The following is a 24,667-nucleotide window of genomic DNA, read 5'->3' as shown; positions in this document are numbered from 1 at the left end:
AGCAGGGCTGGCTGAATCACTGCTGGGAAGACAAGTTTATACGACTGTCTGGTGAGAAGCAGGCAGGGATGCCAGACCCACAAAGTGGGGAGAAATGGAGGTGGTTGGGAAGGAGAGGGGAAGACCAGACCAGTCAAGAAAAGGGTACGAAACATTATATTTAGGGAGGGAAAGGGACTTGATATACCACCTTTCTGTGGTTTTTGCAACTACATTCAAAGCAGTTTACATAGTATATACAGATACTTATTTGTACCTGGGGCAATGGAGGGTTAAGTGACTTGTCCAGAGTCTCACAAGGGGCTACAGTGGGAATCAAACCCAGTTCCCCAGGATCAAAGTATGCTGCATTAACCACTAGGCTATTCCTCCATGGGGAGAACCTGCGTGAGGAGTGCTGGATCACAGGCTGGAGATGGAGGGGCGTAATATTAGAATCATGTCAGTGTTCTTCAAAGCAACACTCGTGGCCTATATCTAGCAGCAAAAGAAAAAAAAATAGGACTCTATGGGCCATCTCAGAGATCCCCATGGCTGCCATTGTCCTGAGGGCTTTGCATTGAAGAACACTGCCCTTTAAGGTAAAGGCCAAATCAGAGATGCTTGCATCTTGGTGATAAATGCATGACTGCTCCAATGGTGTCATCAAGAGCATTTGGCTTCCTAGACTGCAGGATGATTTTTTTTGTGAGCTGTTGAGCAAAGATGATGATCATCTATCAAAGGGTAAAGTGTCTTCTGCATCAGACTGGCTAACCTACTGAAGAGGGCTTTAATTCATTGGGGAAAGGTGAACAAAGGCCCCAGGTAATTAAAATCCCCCAGGCAAGTAAAATACTAAATACAGAAATGGGGAAAGCTCCTTGTGATTCTGGGCAAGGCACTTAACCCTGCATTGTCCCAGGTACAAAATAAGTACCTGTTTATAAGATGTAAAGTGCTTTGATTGTAACCAGAGAAAGGCAGTATATCAAGTCCCACCCCCTTCTCTTCCCTTTCACTAGGAGAGCCATTAGTATATGATTTGCATAGGCAGGTGAACAGTGGACATTGCTTGCTAATAAGAGTAGACCCGGGAAGGGAGAAAAGAACCCTGTTAGGCCCCAAAAGGAGGCAGGGAGGAGCAGAAGGTGGTTGATTTCTGGGAATCACGGACTCACCCTAACTAAAGGGATACACAAATAAAAACTCTACTGCTGGTGAACCTGAGGAGTTGGAGACTAATTGCCAGAGGGACAGTGAAGTGGCTTGGGAGAAGAGCTATTGATCAGCCCCCCTCCCTGCCCCCAAAACTACTAGTGGCTTTAAAACTTCATTGGCTCCCTATTTTTGAACGAATACATTTCAAAGTCCACATGATGATTCATAAGATTTATCTACGAAGATTCCCCAGCCTACATTTACAATCTGATTGACCTTCCTACCAGGAATCGCTCCAGATCTTCTCAAACTTATCTAAATCTACATCTTCCCAACTGTAAAGGAATAAAGTATAAAACATATTATGCATCCAGTTTCCCCGTTATAGGCAGCAAGCTTTGGAACACCTTGCCAAGATCAATTCGAACAGTCAATGGCCTTTTATCCTTCCGGAAGCTGTTGAAAACTCACCTTTTTAAGCAAGCCTACACATATGACGAGACTTAAATTAGATATCCATCTGAGATAGCTGGATCTGACTACTTGACAGAACTTAAAATATGCTTTTTATCCTTTTGAATTCATCCCTCTTCGAACCTTTATTATACATTCTTCCTTACAACACATTACCACAACTTACACCCTCTCCTTGTTCCCTGCCTTTTCCACCTTCCTCCCTTATCATTTTTATTGTCCATCTCTTTATATACTATGTTTAGATGTTTTATTTATTTTGTTTTATCTTGTAAATTTGCTATATTATGTAAGCCGCATTGAACCTGCTGACAAGTGGGAAAGCGCGGGTTATAAATGTTACAATACAATACAATTATAGGTGTGTTTGAGAGGGAGAGGTTCTCTTCCCACTCACCACATATAGTTGAGAGAACAGATTCTCCATCTATTGGAAGACTTAGGCAATGGCAGTGCCCTCTACAGGTTACATAAACATAAGTAGCACTTAATGAGCTAGATTAGGAATAAAGAAACACTTGAGTAGAAATCTGCTTCTCTATGCCTTCCCCCAAATGATGACATACAATTGTTTCATATAGGAAATGCATAATAAGCTGCAACATTTTTCAGCTGAAGTAAGTTACTTTGTGGTTTAATAAATATTTTTATATATTTGTTCTAGCTTGCCCTGGTGACTTGGAGGGACTGTTTATTCAGGCCACTAAATAAGCAGGTAGGTATCTAGCTTATTCTCACTTGTCCTGTCTGTAAGGTACAGTCATTGTTTGGTAATGGAAAATTTTAGAGGGTCATTGTGACATCCTGTGAAGTGCATCACAGGGAGCAACAGTTTAGGAGTAGCTAGTATTATCCCATAGAGAAGGCCCTATGTTACCACACTTGTAGTCTCTTTTTTGAAGTATTTGCTACAGGACTAAAATATGCCACAAATGTAAGGATGTACTCATGTCTTTTAAAAAAGATTTGAATTACCCTGACAGTGTTGCTGTCACTTAAATTAAAAAGGATTTTTGGAAGCTGACTGGTGGCAGTTTTCCTTATCTCCTTGTGCTTTCTCCTTAAATCTTACTCTTTCCATTTTGAAGTTTTGTATTTATTTTATTTATTTATTGCATTTGTATCCCACATTTTCCCACCTTTTGCAGGTTCAATGTGGCTTACAATACATCATGAATGGTGGAAATATAATTAGGAAATAGACATTTAGTGTTACAGAAGAATCTTGGGTAACAAGATAATGATAAAACATGATAGTAATATAACAAGCAGATGCTATAAGACAGTTCTGGATATATGTGAAGGAGTGGTGTATGTGCACATTTGTTGATCTTTGTGGTATGCCTTATTAAAGAGATGGGTCTTTAGTAGTTTGCGGAAGTTGGTTAGTTCGTAAATCGTTTTTAAGTTGCGTGGCAGTGCGTTCCATAACTGTGTGCTCAAGTAGGTAAAGTGTGACGCATGCATTAGTTTGTATTTTAGACCTTTGCAGTTGGGGAAGTGCAGATTGAGGAATGTGCGGGATGATCTTTTAGCATTCCTGGGTGGTAAGTCTATCACGTCTGACATGTAGGCTGGTGCATCTCTGTGAATGATTTTGTGAACTAGGGAGCATATTTTGAACGTGAAGCGTTCTGTAAGTGGGAGCCAGTGCAACTTTTCTCGTAGGGGTTTAGCGCTTTCATATTTTGTTTTACTGCATATGAGTCTAGCTGCAGTGTTCTGGGCTGTCTGAAGTTTCTTGATTATTTGCTCTTTACAGCCGGCGTAGAGTGCGTTGCAGTAGTCTAGATGACTGAGCACCGCTGATTGTATCAGGTTACGGAAAACAGTCCTTGGGAAGAAAGGTCTTACTCTTTTTAGTTTCCATATTGAGTGGAACATTTTTTTGGTTGTGTTTTTCGCGTGGCTCTCAAGCGTTAGGTGTCGATCGATGGTAACTCCAAGAATTTTTAGGGTATCCAAAATTGGAAGGTTCAGATTTGGTGTGTTAATGGTGGTGAATTTGTTCATGTTATGTTGAGAGGTAAGTATTAGGCATTGGGGTTTTTCTGCATTAAGCTTCAGCTGAAATGCATCCGCCCAAGAATGCATGATATGGAGACTTTGGTTGATTTCAATGGAAATTTCCTTTAGATCTTGTTTAAATGGGATGTAAATCGTTACGTTGTCTGCGTATATGTATGGGTTGAGGTTTTGGTTTGATAATAGTTTGGCCAAGGGTATCATCATTATGTTGAATAGAGTCGTCGAGAGGGGGGATCCCTGTGAGACTCCGCATTTGGGTATCCATGTGGCTGAAGTAGTCGAGTTAGATGTCACTTGATATGATCGTGTGGTTAGGAATCCCTTGAACCAATTGAGAACGTTACCTCCAATTCCGAAGTACTCAAGGATATGTAGTAGTAGTCCATGATCAACCATGTCGAAAGCGCTTGACATGTCAAATTGTAGGAGTAGTATGTTTTTTCCAGTTGCAATTATTTGTTTGAATTTAGTCATGAGAGTAACTAGTACTGTTTCAGTACTGTGGTTAGACCGAAATCCTGACTGGGAGTCGTGGAGTATTGAGAATTTATGTAAATAGTTTGTGAGTTTGGTCACCATTCCTTCTGTTAGTTTGGTTATTAAGGAAATGGATGCTACTGGTCTGTAGTTGGTTAGTTCACTGGCACTTTTCTTTGCGTTTTTGGGTATGGGGGTGAGTGGAATGTTTCCTTTCTCCTTCTGGAAAAGTCCATTTTGTAACATATAGTTCAAGTGTTTCGTTATGTCTGTTATAAAGTGTTGAGGAGCAGATGTCATAAGGTTGTTTGGACACATGTCTAGTTTGTAATGAGATTTGGCAAATCTTTTGAGCGTTTGGGAGATGATATTCTCTGATAATGTATCGAAGTTGGTCCAGGTTCTGTCTGCTGGGTATACACCAGGGTCTGGGTCTAAACAGTCAAGGAATTCAGCAATCTTAAGTCGCAATTGTATGATTTTCTTGTTGAAGTATCTCGCGAGATTGTCTGCTCCTGTGCATCTTTGCTGTTGGTTGTGACTGGTGTAATATCTAATAGTTTATTCACGAGTTGGAAGAGTTTATGTGTGTCCTTGTAGTTTGGTCCAATTTCAGTTTTGTAATATAATCTTTTAGTTTGTCTTATGGTGTATTTGTATTTTCTTTGGAGTTGTTTCCAGGCGTTAAGTGTGGGATCGCCTTTCTTTTTTATTCCATGCACGTTCTAACCTTCTAACTTGTGTTTTTAGTTTTTTTCAGTTCTTCATTGAACCATGGGGTTGAATTCTTTCTGTGTGAGGTTCTGGTTTGGGTTGGAGCAATGTTGTCTAATATGGATCTGCATCTCTCGTCCCATTCTAGGAGGAATTGGTTTGTATCTGCCTTTATTGTTCATCCGTTGTAGTAGATTTGTTGCCAGAATATTACCGGGTCTATTTTTCCTCTTGTAGTATAGGTTTTTGGTTCTTGTTTCTTTGGTGAGTCTTTCATTCACCATTGGAGGGAGATGTTTGCTTTATAGTGGTCGGACCACGGTTCGGGTGTCCATTTTATGTCTGTTAGTATAAGGTTTGAGTTGGGATCGAATTTGTATGTGATGATGTCTAGTGTGTGTCTTTTGATGTGAGTAGGCTGCGTGTTTGTCCTATGAAGATCCCATAGTTGTCAGAACTCTTCGCATTCTTGGGTGTTTGTTGAGTTGAGATCTTCAAGGTGCAGATTGATATGATAAGATTAGAGGTAGAGACACAAGTGTTCGAGATAAAGTCCATAAAGTGTGTTTGGGAATCTTGCCAGTTGCCTGGCGGTCTGTAGAGCAGGACTGCATTAAGGTGTTCCTGCAAGTTTGGGTGATTAATTCTTACCGAGGCGATTTCGAGTTGTGGCAGAATGGATTCGGCTGTGGCTGTGAACTCGGATTTGTATATTATGGCTGTTCCTCATCCTCTTTTCCGTTTCTTGTCCAGTGAGTAATTTTGTATCCTGGTGGGCATAGATCTAAGATTATGGGGTCTTTAAGGTTATGGATCCAGGTTTCAGTGATGAATAGTAGGTCAAGATTGTCTGAAGTGATCCAATCTGTTATAATCTCTGTTTTATTTACTACTGATCTGGTGTTTACGTATCCCATTTGGATTGGTTGGTAAGGTTCAGTTTGGGACATGGATGTGTTAATTTTTATTAGTTGCCTGTTGTCTTGGTATATGGTTCTGTTGTGTCCTTTCTTCCCTTTCAGTTGGTTATTTCCGAATGTATTTATTTTTCCTTTTAGTTGGTTGTTATTATTTTGGTCTGGTGAGCTGTAATTGGGTTGTCTGTAGGGTTTGTGTGCTGTGGGTAGATTGTTGTTTATATTGGGAGTGGTCCATGCATGGTAGATTAGGGGGAAGAAGTAGATTATCATGAGTAATGTGTTGATGTTCATGTTGATTGCGTATAGGAGTAAATCAAGCAATCAAACCACTATAGTCATCGGTAATTCAGTGATACAGTAATCAAACCTTCCATATCATCAAGCTGATCAATCCATAGACTGGTGGGTTGTGTCCATCTACCAGCAGGTGGAGATAGAGAGCAAACTTTTGCCTCCCTATATGTGGTCATGTGCTGCCGGAAACTCCCCAGTATGTTCTCTATCTCAGCAGGTGGTGGTCACACACAGCAGCAGCTCTGGCTAGGCCTCCAAGCCTAATTTTTAGGTTTTGTTGAGTGCCTGGGGTTGAGGGCTCTTTTGAGCAAGTGCAAACCTGGTGGTGCCAGGTCCCTCCTTTTCTCCCCCCTCCCGCTGGCTCCGTTAAAAAAAAAAAAAAAAAAAAAAAAAAAAAATTTTTGAACGGCCTTAAAGGCGTTTATTTCGACGTTTATTTAAGCGTCTATTGCAGCTACTCACTGAGACACCAGGTCGTTACAACTCGGAGCGGACAGCAGGTAATTTTACCTTTTTATAGCGGGCGGGGGTTCCCCGATTCTTCTCCTCGTGGCTCATGGCGTCGGAGGGCGAGGGCGCAAAGGGTCGCTCCCCGGGTCGCTCGAGCGCTTCTAGAGGGGATGCGGGGGTCTTCAAGCCGGATTCGCCCTTGGTGGGTGACAGTTTCGCGACCGATGCATGTCCCGGTCCTTCCTCCGGCGTGGCGGTTTTTCCCGCCATAAACGCCCATCCCCCGCTCCTCGCCTCCGCCATCTTGGCCGGCCACGCGGCTCGGACGGCTTCTTCTTGGGCCGCCCTTGAGGTTGGAGACATTAATGCCATGAACGCCCTTAATTTGGGCGACGGCACAGAAGCGGCTAAAGTTAAGAGCCGTTCTTCCCGCGCGGCTCCTTCGCGGAGTTTCGCGCCGGACGCCATTTTGGATGCGCAGCATGTCTCTCCCCCGCTATTGCGAGCGCCGGTTGAGAGCGCGCCTAGGGCTGTTGCCCAGGCTGCGGAGGTGCACAGTCTGGGGGGTTTCTCCCCCGAGTTTGTTTTGCTGCTGCATCGGGCCTTCCTCATGCACAACGCTGCCCCCCGCTCCCTCCTCTGGTAAAGAGGTTGAGGTTCCCAGAGGTAAACGCCCTCGGGTTGATTCCCAGGCCTTGGAGGAATTTGTCTCCTCCGATGTAGATGAGGGCAGCGTGTCTGAGGTCTCCCAACGGTCCTTTGCGGATTCCTTGGTGGAGACGGATCCCCGCTCGGATGGAGCGGATGACCCCTCTGCAGCGCGGCTTTTTCGCCCGGAGGATTTGCCCAACCTGTTGTTACAGGCCATGGACACTTTGAAGATATCCTCTCCGGAGGACGTCTCTCCCTCAGCCCCTGTTGGCTCTGCCATTATGCTGGGGACTAAGCGCCCGCCTAGAACCTTCCACGTGCATGATGCCATGCACACCTTAATTTCGGCTCAATGGGATGTCCCAGAAGCGAGCCTTAAAGTGGCTAGGGCTATGTCCCGCCTCTATCCTTTGGCTGTGAGTGAACGTGAGGCCTATCTGTGGCCTACCGTGGATTCTTTAATCACTGCGGTGACTAAGAAAACGGCATTGCCGGTGGAAGGTGGCACGGCCCTAAAGGACGCCCAAGACAGGAGATTGGAGGCGGCCTTAAGGTCGTCCTTTGAGGCGGCTGCTTTAAGTTTGCAGGCCTCTGTTTGCGGCTCCTATGTGGCCAGGGCGTGCCTGACTATGGTGCAGCGGGCTTCCCCCTCGGATCATTTCTTGAGGAATGATTGGCCAGCCCTGGAATCGGGCTTAGCCTATTTGGCAGACTTGCTGTATGATGTCTTGAGAGCCTCAGCTAAAGGCATGGCTCAGACTGTCTCTGCGCGGCGGTGGCTTTGGCTGAAACATTGGTCTGCTGACCACGCCTCAAAATCCCGCCTGGCTAGATTGCCTTTTAAAGGCAAGCTGCTCTTTGGGGTCGAGCTGGACAAAATCGTGACTGATCTCGGCACGTCTAAGGGCAAGAAGTTGCCGGAGGTCAGGGCTCGGGCGAGTGCTCGTCCCGGTACCTCCAGAGGACGGTTTCAGGAAGCCCGTCGGTACCGCCCGGGCAGGTCGGGTGCTTCTGCCCCCACTTCCTTTAAGAGGAATTTCTCCCCAAGCAGCATTCCTTTCGCAGAGACCGCCGTCCCGGAGGTGCTCCCTCCGGTCCTCCCCCAGGGTCTCGTACCCAATGACGGGGTATTGGCCCACGCCCCAGTGCAGATTGGAGGACGGCTGTCCTCGTTTCTGGGCGAGTGGACCACAATAACTTCAGACGCTTGGGTGCTGGAAGTCATCAGAGACGGCTACAAGCTGGAGTTCTGCCGACCCTTAAGAGACGGGTTTGTACTCTCTCCCTGCAAGTCTCCGGTCAAAGCTGTGGCAGTGCAGCAGACTTTGGACAATCTGATCCGCCTGGGTGCGGTCGTTCCGGTGCCAGAAAGTCAGCTTGGCAAGGGGCGTTACTCCATTTACTTTGTGGTACCAAAGAAAGGAATTTCGGTCCGGCCTATCCTCGACCTCAAAGGGGTCAATCGGGCCTTGAAAGTGCGGCACTTTCGCATGGAGACTCTCCGCTCTGTTATAGCGGCAGTGAAGGCAGGGGAGTACCTGGCATCCTTGGACATCAAGGAAGCGTACCTGCATATTCCCATCTGGCCTCCTCATCAACGCTTTCTGCGTTTTGCAGTCCTGGGCCGACACTTCCAGTTCAGAGCCCTCCCGTTCGGGTTGGCTACTGCTCCGCGGACCTTTTCCAAGGTAATGGTGGTCATAGCGGCCTTCCTGCGAAAGGAAGGAGTACAAGTCCATCCTTATCTGGACGACTGATTGATCCGAGCCCCCTCTTATGCAGAGTGCGGCAAAGCTGTGGACCGGGTAGTTGCTCTTTTGAGCTCCCTGGGATGGATCATCAACTGGGAGAAGAGCCAGCTGCGCCCGACTCAGTCCCTGGAGTATCTGGGAGTTCGATTCGACACCCAAGTGGGCAGAGTGTTCCTGCCAGACAATCGGATTGTCAAGCTTCAGGCTCAGGTGGACCAGTTCCTAGTAGCCTCTCCTCTTCGGGCTTGGGACTATGTGCAGCTGTTGGGCTCTATGACGGCCACGATGGAAGTAGTGCCCTGGGCCAGGGCTCATATGAGACCACTACAACACTCTCTGCTGCAGCGCTGGACTCCGATGTCGGAGGATTATGCTGTGCGTCTTCCCTTGGATCCAGCAGTGCGCAAGGCGCTGAGCTGGTGGATGCAGACAGACAAGTTGTCTGCGGGAATGCCTCTGGTGTCCCCAGAGTGGATTGTCGTCACGACGGACGCCTCGTTATCGGGCTGGGGAGCCCACTGCTTGGGAAGGACAGCGCAGGGGCTCTGGTCTCCTGCAGAGGCAAAGTGGTCTAACAACCTCCTGGAACTCAGAGCCATTCGGTTGGCGCTTTTGGAGTTCATCCCGGTACTGGTGTTCAAGCCTGTACGGGTCCTGTCGGACAATGTCACGGCTGTGGCCTATGTCAACCGCCAGGGAGGTACCAAGAGCGCCCCTCTAGCCAAGGAAGCTATGAGTCTATGCCAGTGGGCGGAAGCGAACCTGGAACAGCTGTCAGCGGCCCACATTGCCGGAGTCATGAATGTCAAGGCGGACTTTCTCAGTCGCCATACCTTGGAGCCCGGAGAGTGGCAGCTATCTGCTCAGGCGTTCTTGGACATCACGAAGCGCTGGGGCCAGCCGAGCCTAGATCTGATGGCGTCATCGGCCAATTGCCAAGTGCCGCGCTTCTTCAGCAGAGGACGGGACCCTCGATCCCTGGGAGTAGATGCTCTTCTCCAACAATGGCCGACACAAGAGCTTCTCTATGTGTTCCCGCCCTGGCCCATGTTGGGCAGGGTACTAGACCGGGTGGCAAAGCATCCCGGCAGGATAATCCTGGTGGGTCCGGATTGGCCCAGGCGTCCCTGGTATGCGGACTTGATCAGGCAGGATCCTCTGCGGTTGCCAGTGGAGCAGGGCCTGTTACATCAGGGTCCCGTGGTGATGGAGGATCCCTCCCCCTTTGGTCTTACGGCCTGGCTATTGAGCGGCAGCGTCTGAGGAAGAAGGGCTTCTCAGACAAGGTCATCGCCACTATGCTGAGAGCGAGGAAACGCTCTACTTCTACTGCTTACGCCAGGGTTTGGCGTATCTTTGCAGCGTGGTGTGAAGCAGGCTCTCTTTCTCCTTTCACTGCTCCAATTTCTTCAGTGTTGACGTTCCTGCAAGAAGGTCTGGACAAAGGCCTGTCGCTCAGTTCCCTTAAGGTCCAGGTAGCGGCTCTGGCTTGCTTCAGGGGCCGCCTGAAGGGTGCTTCCCTGGCTTCGCAGCCAGATGTGGTGCGCTTTCTCAAGGGGGTTAATCACCTGCACCCTCCTCTGCACTCAGTGGTGCCTGTGTGGAATCTCAACCTGGTGCTAAGAGCATTGCAGAAGCCGCCGTTTGAACCCTTGTCAAGGGCATCTCTGAAAGACCTGACGTTGAAAGCAGTCTTTTTGGTGGCTATCACTTCAGCCAGAAGAGTTTCCGAGCTCCAGGCGCTCTCGTGTCGAGAGCCTTTTCTACAGTTCACTGAGGCAGGAGTGACTATTCGCACAGTGCCTTCCTTCCTGCCCAAGATTGTTTCTCGCTTCCATGTGAATCAGCAGCTATGTCTCCCTTCCTTTCGTAGGGAGGACTACCCAGAGGAGTACTCTGCTCTTAAATATCTGGATGTGAGACGAGTCATCATCAGATACTTGGAAGTGACCAATGATTTCCGGAAATCGGATCATCTGTTTGTCCTGTATACAGGTCCTCGTAGGGGTCTGCAGGCTGCTAAGCCGACAGTGGCAAGATGGGTCAAGGAAGCCATTGCAGCGGCTTATGTGGCCGCGGGGAAGGTGCCGCCTATCCAGCTGAAGGCTCACTCTACAAGAGCTCAGGCGGCCTCGATGGCAGAGGCCGGTTCCGTCTCCTTGGAAGAGATATGCAAGGCGGCAACTTGGGCTTCGGCCCATACATTCTCCAAGCATTACCGCTTGACTGTGGCTGCTCGGGCGGAGGCCCGGTTTGGAGCTTCAGTGTTGCGGTCAGGGATTTCTATGTCCCGCCCTGGGTGAGTACTGCTTCGGTACATCCCACCAGTCTATGGATTGATCAGCTTGATGATATGGAAGGTAAAATTATGTATAATCATACCTGATAATTTTCTTTCCATTAATCATAGCTGATCAATCCATAGCCCCTCCCAGATATCTGTATTGTTTTTATTCTGGTTGCATTTCAGGTTCAAGTTTAGTCTTCAGTTACTTCAGAAAGACTTCGTGTTCAAGTTTTTTCACTTGGATTCTTCAAGAGTTAAGACGAGTTTGTGTTACAGTGAGCTGCTGCATTCCTCTCCCCTCCGTTTTACGGGGCTGGATTGAAACTTAAAATTCTGCCGGCACTCCCTCCCGCTTCGTGCGGCTGTAGGGCAGTTTTGTACCCCTCCCGCTTCGGCGGTGTTAGGGTCAGTCAGCTCCTCCCGCGGTTGCGGTTGCAGGATAAGCCAGATCCCCCCGCATCGGCGGGTGTGGTGTCCCTCCCCCGCTCCGCGGGGATGAGCTGGACGGATTCCCCTCCCCCGTTTCGGCGGTGGTGAGCTGGGCAGAGTGTCCCTTCGTGGGTGTAATTCTCTAAGTGCTGAGTCCTGCGGATGGAGCTTTGATATCGACATACTGAGGAGTTTCCGGCAGCACATGACCACATATAGGGAGGCAAAAGTTTGCTCTCTATCTCCACCTGCTGGTAGATGGACACAACCCACCAGTCTATGGATTGATCAGCTATGATTAATGGAAAGAAAATTATCAGGTATGATTATACATAATTTTACCATTATAGTCATCAGGTAATTCAGTGATACAGTATATCAATGGTTATATTCAGTCTAGATTAAAACAAAAATGCTAAGCTAGTGAGATACCTCAGGTAAACCAGTCCGCATGCAGCAGGACATGCAACAAAGAAATGAGTTAACTGTTTGATTAGCATATAGAAGTATATCAAGTAATCAAACAATTAAAATCATCAGATAGTTCAGTGAAACCGTACATTAATGATAGTATTCTGCCTAGATTAGACAAAAATGCTAGCTAAATAAGATGCCTCGAGTAATCAGTCCGCATGCAGCAGGACATGCAATATAGCACAGGCGTAAGCTTGGTTATCAGTTTTAGTTACCCTTCACCATTAGGTTAGTTGGTGTTTAGCTGGAGCTTTATCGGTTCCTGTCCTTAGCTTTCTAGCAAATCCGCCCAGGTGCGCACATTGGGCCAAGTGTTGAGCCCGCGTGGTTGGCTCGCTCCTGGCGGTGCGAACGGCCAAGGAGTTCGTCTAAGCAGTCTTTCAGCATGCAACAGAACAGGGCATCGTCTCCGGCCTCGTCTCAATGCATATGGTTCTTCAGTTGACTCAGAGGTTGTTCAGGGAGTTGTTCAGCCTGCAGCATTTAGCTTGTAACAAAACAATGGGGTTTATGCAGCAGCTTTGTCGTGCCCGTCTGTTCAGGGGTTGCAGTATTCTGTGGTAACAAGCAATTTGACAATTCAGTGCAGTGTTTGGTAACTGGAGTGGTCTCTCTTTGTACAACCTGCACAAACATGTTGCTGTGGCAGATAATCTGTTAATTTATTGTCAAGCATAACCTAGGTCACATAAGACATTGTAGGCTTGGATAACCTGATAGAGCTTGGTAATCTACATCTACCTGTACAACCCCAGGAGTTCCCATTAACAAGAAGGATGAATCAACCACATGAGTGGGTGGTATCATCTGCACCAAATAGATAGCTCTTAGAGCTTGGGGGGTGGGGGGGTGGGGGGAACAAAGGTTTTTCTGAGCACACACAGGACTTGCTGCTACTTCACGAGTCCTCTGATTTCATCTGAGCTACCACACAGACAAGATTTCTGATTTTCACAATTAAATTATTTTTCTCTTTTAATCTGCTAGACCAGTGCAGACTGATGGGTTAAGCCACCCTACCAACAGATGGAGACAGAGAAGCTGAGCTTTCTAGTGACATCACCAGTATATAGCATGGTGCATCCTGGAACTTGTCAGTATTTCTCTGCTTCCATCAGATGGTGGAAATTGAACAGGATTTTTCAGGAGACCTGACTCCCTAGGCCGGTGATGGCGAACCTATGGCACGCGTGCCAGAGAGGGCACGCGCGCCGCCGGCCGCCTCACCCGAAACTTAGCCCTCCCACCCACCCGGCGTCAAGCATTCCTCCCTCCCTCCCACCCGGCACCAGCCCGCCCGGCCTCCATCCCTCCCTCCGACCCCGAAGAAATTTAAAAGTCTTCCCTTGTCCGAGTAGACGGCGTCAGCATCAGCAGTAGCAGCGAAAAGCGTGCTGCTGGTTCGTCGCATCTTCAGCCTTCCGTCTCTCAAGCTCTCTGGTCCCGCCCTCATTTCCTGTTAGGGCGGGACCAGAGAGCTTGAGAGACGGAAGGCTGAAGACGCGCCGAACCAGCAGCACGCTTTTCGCTGCTGATGCTGACGCCACCTACTCAGACAAGGGAAGACTTTTAAATTTCTTTGGGTTTGGAGGAAGGGAGGGATGGCGGGCTGGTGCCGGGTGGGAGGGAGGGAGGAATGCTTGACGCCGGGTGGGTGGGAGGGTGCCCTGGTGCACGCCGGGTGGGAGGGAGGGAGTGAGGCCTGGTGCTTGGGTGGGAGTGCTGGGTGGGTGGCCGGCCTGGTGCTTGGGTGGGTGGGCGGCCTGCCTGGTGCTTGGGTGGGTGGGTGGAAGGCCTGCCTGCTGCTGCTTGGGTGAGTGGGAGGCCTGGTGCTTGGGTGGGAGTGCTGGGTGGGTGGATGGCCTGGTGCTGGGAGGGAGGGAGGGAGGCTTGGGTGCTTGGGTGGCCTGGTGCTTGGGTGGGAGTGCTGGGTGAGTGCATGGCCTGGTGCTTGGGTGGGAGGGAGGGAGGCTTGGGTGCTTGGGTGGGATCCTGGTGCTTGGGTGGGAGTGCTGGGTGGGTGCGTGGCCTGGTGCTGGGTGGGAGGGAGGCTTGATGCTGGGTGGGCAGGGGGGAGAGGAGGGTGGCTGGAGGGGAGGGTAGGGGAGAGAGGAGGGTGGCTGGACATGGGCAGCTGGAGGGGAGAGGAGGGTGGCTGGACATTTGTGGCTGGAGGGGAGAGGAGGGTTGCTGGACATGGATGGAGGGCAAGAAATGAAGAAGAAAGGAGGAAAGTAAAGAAATAAATGGAAAGGAAGCCCTGGAAACAGAGTTAAGAGAACAGATAGCAGCAGAATCAGCGACTGGACCAATATGGATAGAAAAACAAAATCACCAGACAACAAAGGTAGAAAAAAATCATTTTATTTTCATTTTAGTGTTTGGAATATGTCCAATTTGAGAATTTACATCTGCTGTCTTATTTTGCACTGGGTATACTGGAGCTGTAATAACTTACAGAAATGATTTATAATGAAAGACAATCATGTTATTTATTTCTCCTATACTAGTATATTTTCAATGATGTCTGTTTATATGCGCCATGGCTGGTGTAAGGGGGTGTGGCTATCATGGGGTGGAGTCATATGTGGTGACCCCGCCCATAATGAGTACCGGCACTTCGCGATGAGTAATTAGATTTTGGGTTGCTGTTTGGGCACTCGGTCTCTGAAAGGTTCGCCATCACTGCCCTAGGCTACAATCTATTACCTGCAGTCCAGTGGTTGAGCCCTGTGGGATGTGTTTGTTTATCATTTATTAGGATTTACTAAAATTACTTTTTTTTTTTTTTTTTTTTTAACAATAAGTCAAGGCAATGTGGATCAGGGAAAGAAATCTGACAAGCAGATTTTGACTCGGACCTCTTCCTTGAAAGATTTTGTGATGCCTATTGAGATATAGAGGCTCTTAATGCCCTTTTTTGTGGAGAAAGTCAAGCACCTTGTAAATGCATTTGACCCTTTCTTACCTTTAGATGATATAGGGGCAATGGAGATGGACTTGTGGATTGAGTTTAGTCTTGTTACCGAGGTTGAGGTGGGGTGGTTATGTGCTCACTTCAGATGACTGTCTTCTGGTGATTTTTGTTCTCCAAGAATTATCGGTGCTGTTGGGATGCCTGCTTTGACAGCACTGACTACTATGGTTAATACAGCTCTGTCAAAGGGTATGTTGCTCACTTCTCTGGAAAAATGTCCAGTTAGATATTACAGCTCCAGTGAGCTTCAGGCCAGTCTCTTATTTGCCTGTGGCAGTGAGATTAATTGAGAAGTGTGTATTGCGATTGTTGACAGAACTTTTGGAGTGCAGAAATGTTTGACTTGTTCTAGTGTCGATTTAGGCCGAATTAGTTTTATTGGCTATAATGGATGTGATGAGGCAGGGACTAGATGGTGGTGGTAACTTTTATTTTTGTAGGAGGCAGGATTTGGATGTGTTGATAGCATTTGAATCGCTTGATTTTATTGCATAGAATGCAAACATATGGTATTCTGGCATTGTCTTTGGTTTAAATCTGTTTTGGAGGGTAGACAACTAGAGGTTTGGGATAGCACTGAGTTCTCAGGCTTAAGAAAATTGCTGACTGAAGTGATGCAAGGCTTTTCTTTGTCTACAGTGTTAGCTAACATCTATTAGATTCCTCTATGCTAGAAACTGCATAATTTGAAAGTACATTATTTATGCAGATCATATTTTTCTTTATTTGAAACTGACATAAGTCCTTCTATTAAAAGTTTACAGTCTGCATTTAGTGATGTTGCAACTTGGTTAAGATCTAAAATTAAATGCTCAAAAAAAAAAATAAAAGCTGAGGTTGTGAGGATCCCAGAGGACTCTATACCAACAATGATCTTACTGTGCAGTAAATGTGATGTCTCAAGTGTGTAGTCTGGGTGTCATGTTAAACTCTCATTTGACCTTTAACACCACAGATTTTTGTGTAGTGAAAGGCTCCTTTTTTAAGCTTAGGATGTTGAGTAGGTTAAAGCCTTCATCTGCTTCTGATTTTTGTTTGGTTTTGTAGGGCTCAATTGCTGTAATTCTTTGTATTTATGCTTGCAAGCAGGTGGGTCAGTATGCCACTGCTCATCTAATTGTAGGTTCTTTTCATTTTCGTCACATAACTTCAATTTTACATACCTTGCATTGGCTTCCAGTTAAACAGAGGATTGTTTTTAAAGTTTTGGTTCTCATAAACAAGACTTTGAAAAAAGAATCACTTTCTATTTACTCTGTTTTACATCTGCATGTTCCAAGTCGATCTTTCCAGTCTGAGAATGCGGCCTTGCGTTCAGTGCCGGCGTTTCAAAGTTTTCATTATGAAAAATCACAAGAGTCCCTTCCTTAGCGTCCCTCGGGACTGGACCAGGATTGGACTGATGGGTTGTGCTCGCCTTCCAGCAGGTGGAGACTGAGAAAAAACTGTAACTCTAGAGAGCCAATAAGAGCCCTGGTCATGTGACCCTAGCCTCAGTATTTTCTCAGTCTCCAGCAGACAGGAGGTGAGGCCATTAGTCTCTCTCTTTTTCTCTTTAAGAAGCTAATAATATTATTACTAATGATAATAGTTCTGTGCATGGGGAATCTCAGTAAGACGCTGGGCAGATAGGTATTTCTTTTCTTTCTTTCTTTTCCAGCCTCTGGGGTGTTATACTCGGGTGCCCCGAGCCCCTCCCCCCTTCCTCCCCATCTCCCATACTTAGCTGGGAAGGGCTACCCTTTTGTTAGAAAGGGGTATTGCCTTTGGGAGAGGCAGCCACTTTTAGTTTCTGTTTAAAAAATAAATAAATAAAAAGAGAAGTTAAATTGTGAAGCCTTTTCTTTCCCCAGACTGCTTTTGAGCAGGTAGTTTTGTTGGGTTTCATTGCCAGTTCTTTGTTTAAAAAAAAAAGAAATGAATGTGAAAGACTTAATTCTGACGGTTCCCATAGCCTTATCGAGCAATACTTGTTACTTGGAGAGTTGCTTCTAAGTTTTCCTCGCGTTTTTGGCAGCGACACACTGTTAAAAAAAAAAAAAAGGTGCGAAGCGTTGTTTCTGGGGCACACCCGCACAGAGAGCTCAGCGAGGACGGGCAGGCAAAGCGTTCCTTTTTTGTGCCGGGGTGTGAGTTCTCGTGGCTTCTCCATGGCGGGGTTAGTTGATTTCTTCGGTTTACTTCCTGCGGTTTGCGTCAGCTGTTTTCTTTTTTACCGGTCAGTTCTCTCCGTTTTCTCCTTCGGATGTTTTACATTTCGCGCTGAAGGCCGCCGTCTTGCCTTCAGCTGCACTATTTTTCAGCGAGGGAGCTTTTCTGCTTCTCAGTTAGCTGGAGGGCAGACGGACGACGGAGATCGTGTTTCGGGGCCAGTCTAGGGGATCTTGGGGGAGGGGGGGTTTCCTCTCAGTTTGTGCCTCACTTAAACCACGCATTCATATCTCCTCTTGGGACTCAACTTGAGACTGTCTTTTTGTGTCAGGTGTTCAGCGCTGGGTACGTCTAGTAGTGCTATTTATATAAATGCTAATATTAATAATAATAACTTCCAGATGAGTCTCTTTCATCATTCCTACTGGTTCAGATTCATAACGGGGTTTTCTTTTGGCCCAGACTCAGGCCACTATGTTTTTAGGCTTTTCTATTATGTACAGTGGTGGAAATAAGTATTTGATCCCTTGCTGATTTTGTAAGTTTGCCCACTGACAAAGACATGAGCAGCCCATAATTGAAGGGTAGGTTATTGGTAACAGTGAGAGATAGCACATCACAAATTAAATCCGGAAAATCACATTGTGGAAAGTATATGAATTTATTTGCATTCTGCAGAGGGAAATAAGTATTTAATCCCTCTGGCAAACAAGACCTAATACTTGGTGGCAAAACCCTTGTTGGCAAGCACAGCGGTCAGACGTCTTCTGTAGTTGATGATGAGGTTTGCACACATGTCAGGAGGAATTTTGGTCCACTCCTCTTTGCAGATCATCTCTAAATCATTAAGAGTTCTGGGCTGTCGCTTGGCAACTCGCAGCTTCAGCTCCCTCCATAAGTTTTCAATGGGATTAAGGTCTGGTGACTGGCTAGGCCACTCCATGACCCTAATGTGCTTCTTCCTGAGCCACTCCTTTGTTGCCTTGGCTGTATGTTTTGGGTCATTGTCGTGCTGGAAGACCCAGCCACGACCCATTTTTAAGGCCCTGGCGGAGGGAAGGAGGTTGTCACTCAGAATTGTACGGTACATGGCCCCATCCATTCTCCCATTGATGCGGTGAAGTAGTCCTGTGCCCTTAGCAGAGAAACACCCCCAAAACATAACATTTCCACCTCCATGCTTGACAGTGGGGACGGTGTTCTTTGGGTCATAGGCAGCATTTCTCTTCCTCCAAACACGGCGAGTTGAGTTCATGCCAAAGAGCTCAATTTTTGTCTCATCTGACCACAGCACTTTCTCCCAATCACTCTCGGCATCATCCAGGTGTTCACTGGCAAACTTCAGACGGGCCGTCACATGTGCCTTCCGGAGCAGGGGGACCTTGCGGGCACTGCAGGATTGCAATCCGTTATGTCGTAATGTGTTACCAATGGTTTTCGTGGTGACAGTGGTCCCAGCTGCCTTGAGATCATTGACAAGTTCCCCCCTTGTAGTTGTAGGCTGATTTCTAACCTTCCTCATGATCAAGGATACCCCACAAGGTGAGATTTTGCGTGGAGCCCCAGATCTTTGTCGATTGACAGTCATTTTGTACTTCTTCCATTTTCTTACTATGGCACCAACAGTTGTCTCCTTCTCGCCCAGCGTCTTACTGATGGTTTTGTAGCCCATTCCAGCCTTGTGCAGGTGTATGATCTTGTCCCTGACATCCTTAGACAGCTCCTTGCTCTTGGCCATTTTGTAGAGGTTAGAGTCTGACTGATTCACTGAGTCTGTGGACAGGTGTCTTTCATACAGGTGACCATTGCCGACAGCTGTCATGCAGGTAACGAGTTGATTTGGAGCATCTACCTGGTCTGTAGGGGCCAGATCTCTTACTGGTTGGTGGGGGATCAAATACTTACTTCCCTCTGCAGAATGCAAATAAATTCATATACTTTCCACAATGTGATTTTCCGGATTTAATTTGTGATGTGCTATCTCTCACTGTTACCAATAACCTACCCTTCAATTATGGGCTGCTCATGTCTTTGTCAGTGGGCAAACTTACAAAATCAGCAAGGGATCAAATACTTATTTCCACCACTGTATATTTTACATAGACTGATTGCTTGCTTGACCTTTATGCATTTATTCTCATTTTCATTTTTTTATACCATTCTTGTATGTCTTTGACCCACTCTATATAATATTTGGACAGGCCTTTCAGGCTTGTTTCTCTATAATCTACTGTGTTTTTCACTGTGGGTCTGTTGTGAGCAGTTCTGCCTTCTATTTTAGCAACTTTCAAAATGTCATGAGTTCACCATTTGGGTTACGTATGTGCTTTTTCCCATAGGCATGATTTCAGTCAGGCATTGTTTTTGGTGGCTACATCTGTAAAATATATATTTCCTTGTCATCAAGCAGATGAAGCCATTACGTATGGGTTATGTCCATCAACCAGCAGGGGAGATAGAGAGCACTCAAACTTTCACAGTGCCCTCTTGGCCAGCTAGCTCCACTGCCTCTTCAGTATTCTCTATCTCCCTTAGCAGGGTGGCTGCAGCTTGTTCGAGCTCCAGAAAATTCTGCCGGGAGGTGGTTCCTGGCTTGCCAGTTGTTAACCGGGGTGTTGGAGGCTATATCAGCTTCACTTTAAAGGCACATAGGTTAGCCCTTTCCCTGCCTTACCCATACCTCTGTGGATGTGGACATATTGCCTTGGTTTTCCCTGTCCTTACCCACCAACAGTGGATGCAGGCATATAGGTTCGCCCTTTCCCTGCCTTTCCCACTCATCTGAGCCTCCGGAGTCTTCAATACCTCTGCTTTCCTCACAGCTTAAAAAAAAAAAAAAAAAAAAAATTGCGTCGCGTTTTTAAACGCAGAGACGCTGGAACAGAGGTTTTTGACCTGATTTTCAGCAGGATCGTAGTTGTACACTAGATCCTTTGAGGTAAGAGTGTTTTCCAACTCCTCCGGGGTGGGCCCGCGATCGGGGCGATTTTGGCGCGAACCGCCATTTTGGATTTTACCGCCGTTTTTCGGCGATGGCTGCGGACAATGTAAAGTGCTGTTCCACTTGTGGCAAGCGCAAATCAGCAGCAGGGCTCTGTAAATCGTGCTGTATTGGCGTAGGAGCCGGCCCGAGCATGGCGAGCGGGCGCCATTTTGCTTACACCGCATGGTGCGGCCTCCGTGGACACGGAGAGACCTGAGCCTGGTGGGGCACCTCGAGATGAGGTTATTTCAGGAGTGGCTAGCACCGGACAGGATTTGGGTGCCCAGGGTGAGATTTTCTCCCCGGATTTTGTGCTTTTGCTGCATAAAGCATACATGATGAAAAGAGCCCTTCCTCAAGGGTCGCCTGAGGCTCCTCTGATTGCCCCCCCGATGGATTCTGGCCTGGGACTGCCCAGTGAGGCTTTTTTCCCGGATGCTTGGCCTAAAGATAAGCGCAGAAGGGTTAATTCCCCTTCAGATTGTGGTGCATCTTTCCCCCCCCCCCCCCCCCCCCCCCTCCCCCCCCCCCCCCCCCCCGTGGTCGGGGTGTGAGGATTCGGAGAACTCTGACAGACGTTTGGTCAGAGGAACCAGAGTCAGGTGCGGATTTACCACAGGATCTGGATGATCCCTACACGGTGAGGATTTTCCACCGTGATGAGCTGCCAGCGCATATTTCAGATACCCTGCAGGCCCTCTCGATTGAAGATCCTGACAGTGGCATGGCCTCCTCGGGTAATCCCAGGATGGCTAGTATCAAGAAGCTGCTCGGGCCTTCCCTTTGCATGACTCCATCCTAGAGCTTGTTTTGGCTCAGTGGGCTGACCCCGAGGGACCTTTGAGAGTTTCCAGGGCTATGGGGCAGTTATACCCTCTGCGTGAGGGACATATGGCTCGTTTTCAAATGCCTACAGTGGATGCCCTAGTCACTGCGGTGACAAAGAGAACTACCCTCCCTGTTGAAGGAGGTGTTGCCCTGAAGGATGTTCAAGACCGTAGGCTGGAAACAGCGTTGAAACGGTCCTTTGAAATTGCAGGTCTCACTGTTCGGGCGTCTGCATGCAGCTGTTATGCTGTGAGAGCCTGCCTAGCTTGGCTGCAACAGGCAGTGGCTCAGCCCGGAGATGGAGCGGAGCCCTTCTTGGATGTGGCTCCGCGGAGCCCTTCTTGGATGTGGCTCCGCGGATGGAGGTGGCCTTGTCCTTTCTGGCTGATGCCCTTTATGACCTTGTCAGAGCTTCGGCTAAACAAATGGCAGTAGCAGTGGCGGCTCGCCGTCATCTGTGGCTACGACACAGGGCAGCGGACATGGCCTCTAAGCAAAGGTTGGTGAAGTTGCCTTTTCAAGGACTTCTCCTATTTGGTGAGGAGTTAGAGAAAATTGTGAAAGGCCTGGGTGATCCAAAACCCCAGTGCTTGCCCGAAGATAGGCAGAGGCCTTCCTCTAAGGGCCAGGCGGTCCACTCCTCGTACAGACCTCGCTTCCGTGAAGCTAGAAGGTACCGCCCGGGGCGTTCTGCTGGGTTCACTTCTCATGCCCGTGGTCAGCAGAGGAACTCCTTTCGCTCGGACAAGCGTTCCGCAGCCGATGGCTCAAGACCAGGAGTTCAGGGGCAACCCTCTCAATGATGGTGTGCCGGCCCTCTCCTCGATGCCTGTCATCGGAAGACGGCTTTCCCTCTTTGTCGAGGAGTGGGCCAAGATTTCCTCAGATCAGTGGGTTCTGGACCTGATCAGAGATGGATACAGAATAGAATTCAACGCCCCAGTAAGAGACGTGTTTGTGGAGTCCCGATGCGGTTCTGCCGTCAAACGGGCGGCGGTGGAGGAGACTTTACAAGGTCTGATTCAGTTAGGGGCAGTGACCCCGGTGCCTCCCGCCGAGCAAGGCTGCGGCCGATACTCCATCTACTTTGTGGTGCCGCGAAAAGGTGGGTCCTTTCGCCCTATTCTGGACTTAAAAGAAGTGAACAAGTCCTTGAGAGTGCGGCATTTCCACATGGAATCCCTGCGCTCCTTCATTGCGGCGGTTCAGCCAGGAGAGTTTCTCACGTCTCTAGACCTGAAAGAAGCTTACTTGCACATTCCGATTTGGCCCCCGCACCAGAAGTTTCTGAGGTTTGCGGTGTTGGGAAAACATTTCCAGTTCAGGGCCTTGCCTTTTGGCCTCGCAACAGCTCCCCGAACCTTCTCCAAGGTAATGGTGGTAGTAGCTGCTTTTCTCAGGCGAGAAGGTATCAGGGTTCACCCGTACCTAGACGACTGGCTCATCAGAGCAGACTCTGCACAGAGAGCTTACAAGCTACAGCCAGAGTGGTCTCAGTACTGCAATCTCTAGGCTGGGTCGTCAATATGGCCAAAAGTCACCTGTCCCCTTCACAATCTCTAGAGTTTTTGGGGGCCAGGTTCGACACAGTCTCGGGCTATGTGTTTCTACCCGAGCTAAGGCGGTGCAAGCTTCAGAATCAGGTCCGTCTGCTCCTGAGGATGCCCCGCCCACGAGCTTGGGACATTGTCCAGCTGCTGGGATCGATGACAGCCACGATGGAAGTGTTACCCTGGGCGAGAGCGCACCTGAGACCTCTACAGTATTCCCTACTCCGGAGATGGTCTCCTATTTCTCAGGATTACCAATGCAGACTTACTTGGCTCCCTGCGGCCCATCTCAGCATGGAGTGGTGGCTCTCAGACAGCATGCTGCGGCGAGGAATGCCGCTGACGCTCCCCGTTTGGTGCCTAGTGGTAACAGATGCCAGCCTGAAGGGCTGGGGCGCACACTGCAAGGGGAAGCATGCCCAGGGTCTGTGGACACCCGAGGAGTCGGAGTGGTCCATCAACCGCCTAGAGTTGAAAGCGGTGTTTCAGGCGCTTCTGGCCTTTCAAGTGACCCTGGAAGGATTGGCTGTCAGAGTGATGTCGGACAACACGACAACGGTGGCCTATATAAATCGACAAGGCGGAACAAGGTGCAGAGCACTAGCCGCGCAGGCCGAACTGATTTGCCACTGGGCCGAGCTGCATCTTCAGTGTCTGTCGGCAGCTCATATTGCAGGTCAGAGCAATGTGCAGGCCGATTATCTGAGCAGGCATCAGATCGATCCAGCAGAATGGAATCTGGCAGACGAAGTATTCCTACAGATCTGTGCCAAATGGGGCAAGCTCGTGATGGATCTAATGGCGACAAGTGCCAATACCAAAGTCCCGTGCTTCTTCAGCAGATGGAGAGATCCTCGCTCGGCGGGGTTGGATGCCTTGGCTCAACCCTGGCCTCCGGGTCTACTTTATGTGTTTCCCCCATGGCCCTTGATAGGGCGCCTGCTCTTGCGGATTCGGCTGCACCCAGGAGAAGTGGTCCTCATCGCCCCGGATTGGCCAAGGAGACCTTGGTATGCAGACCTCCGACAGATGCTCCTGGAGGCTCCTCTGCCGTTACCTCTGGTACCGAACCTGTTGACTCAGGGACCGGTAGCCATGGAGGACGCCGGCCGCTTTGGTCTTACGGCATGGCTATTGAGAGGGCGCAATTGAGGGATAAAGGTTATTCCAATAAAGTTATTTCCACTCTCCTGCAAGCCCGCAAGAGGTCCACTTCCGTGGCTTATGCCAGGATTTGGTGCCTGTTTGAGTCTTGGTGTGCTTCCAGAGCCATTGTTCCAATGCGGGCTCCTGTCTCGCCGATTCTGGACTTTTTGCAGGAAGGTGTACAAAAAGGCTTGGCCTATAATTCCCTGCGGGTGCAGGTGGCAGCGTTGGCCTCCCTTCGTGGTAAGGTGGAAGGCGTGTCTTTGGCTGCTCACCCAGATGTGCCACGGTTTCTTAGAGGGGTGCTTCGGCTCCGACCTCCAGTGCGAGCACCCTGTCCAGCTTGGAACCTGGGGCTAGTTTTGAAAACCCTGCAGGCATCTCCTTTTGAGCCGCTTCGGCGAGCATCGGAGAAAGACTTGACACTGAAGGCCGTTTTTCTGGTGGCCATTACCTCGGCGAGACGGGTGTCAGAGCTCCAGGCGCTGTCCTGTAGAGACCCATTTCTGCAATTTTCAGAGTCCGGAGTCACGGTTCAGACCGTGCCTTCCTTTATGCCTAAGGTGGTTTCAGCCTTTCACTTAAACCAGCCTATTTTCTTGCCCTCTTTTTCAGAGGAAGAGTTTCCAGAATCTTTTGGGCAGCTGCACCTTTTGGATGTGCGCAGGACTCTGCTGCAGTATCTGCGAGTTACTAACTCTTTCAGGACTTCTGATCATCTGTTTGTTTTGCTATCCGGTTCTCGCAGAGGGTCTCCAGCGTCTAAAGCCACTATTGCCCGTTGGCTCAAAGAAGCTATCTTTTCAGCATATCTGCTGTTTGGCCGGGCTCCGCCTGAAGCCTTTAAGGCACATTCCACAAGAGCGATTTCCTCTTCCTGGGCGGAAACTGGAGCACTATCTCTTCATGAGATTTGCAGTGCTGCAACATGGGCTTCTAAGCT

The 24,667-nt window shown here is 48.5% G+C and overlaps 1 protein-coding gene across 1 annotated transcript in view; it reads left to right on the top strand.

Moving 5' to 3' along the window:
- Positions 1-24,667, top strand: part of CUL1 (cullin 1) — a 331,942-nt gene that overhangs the window by 117,294 nt on the left and 189,981 nt on the right. Inside the window, exon 5 of the mRNA XM_030203694.1 lies at positions 2,279-2,329. Within this exon, the coding sequence (XP_030059554.1) occupies positions 2,279-2,329 (51 nt within the window). The remainder of the gene's footprint in view (positions 1-2,278; positions 2,330-24,667) is intronic.

This window comes from Microcaecilia unicolor, chromosome 1, assembly GCF_901765095.1.
Source record: "Microcaecilia unicolor chromosome 1, aMicUni1.1, whole genome shotgun sequence".
Lineage (NCBI taxonomy): Eukaryota > Metazoa > Chordata > Amphibia > Gymnophiona > Siphonopidae > Microcaecilia > Microcaecilia unicolor.
The sequence above is the reverse complement of the archived record's forward strand: the minus strand, read 5'-3'. Positions and strand labels throughout refer to the sequence as shown.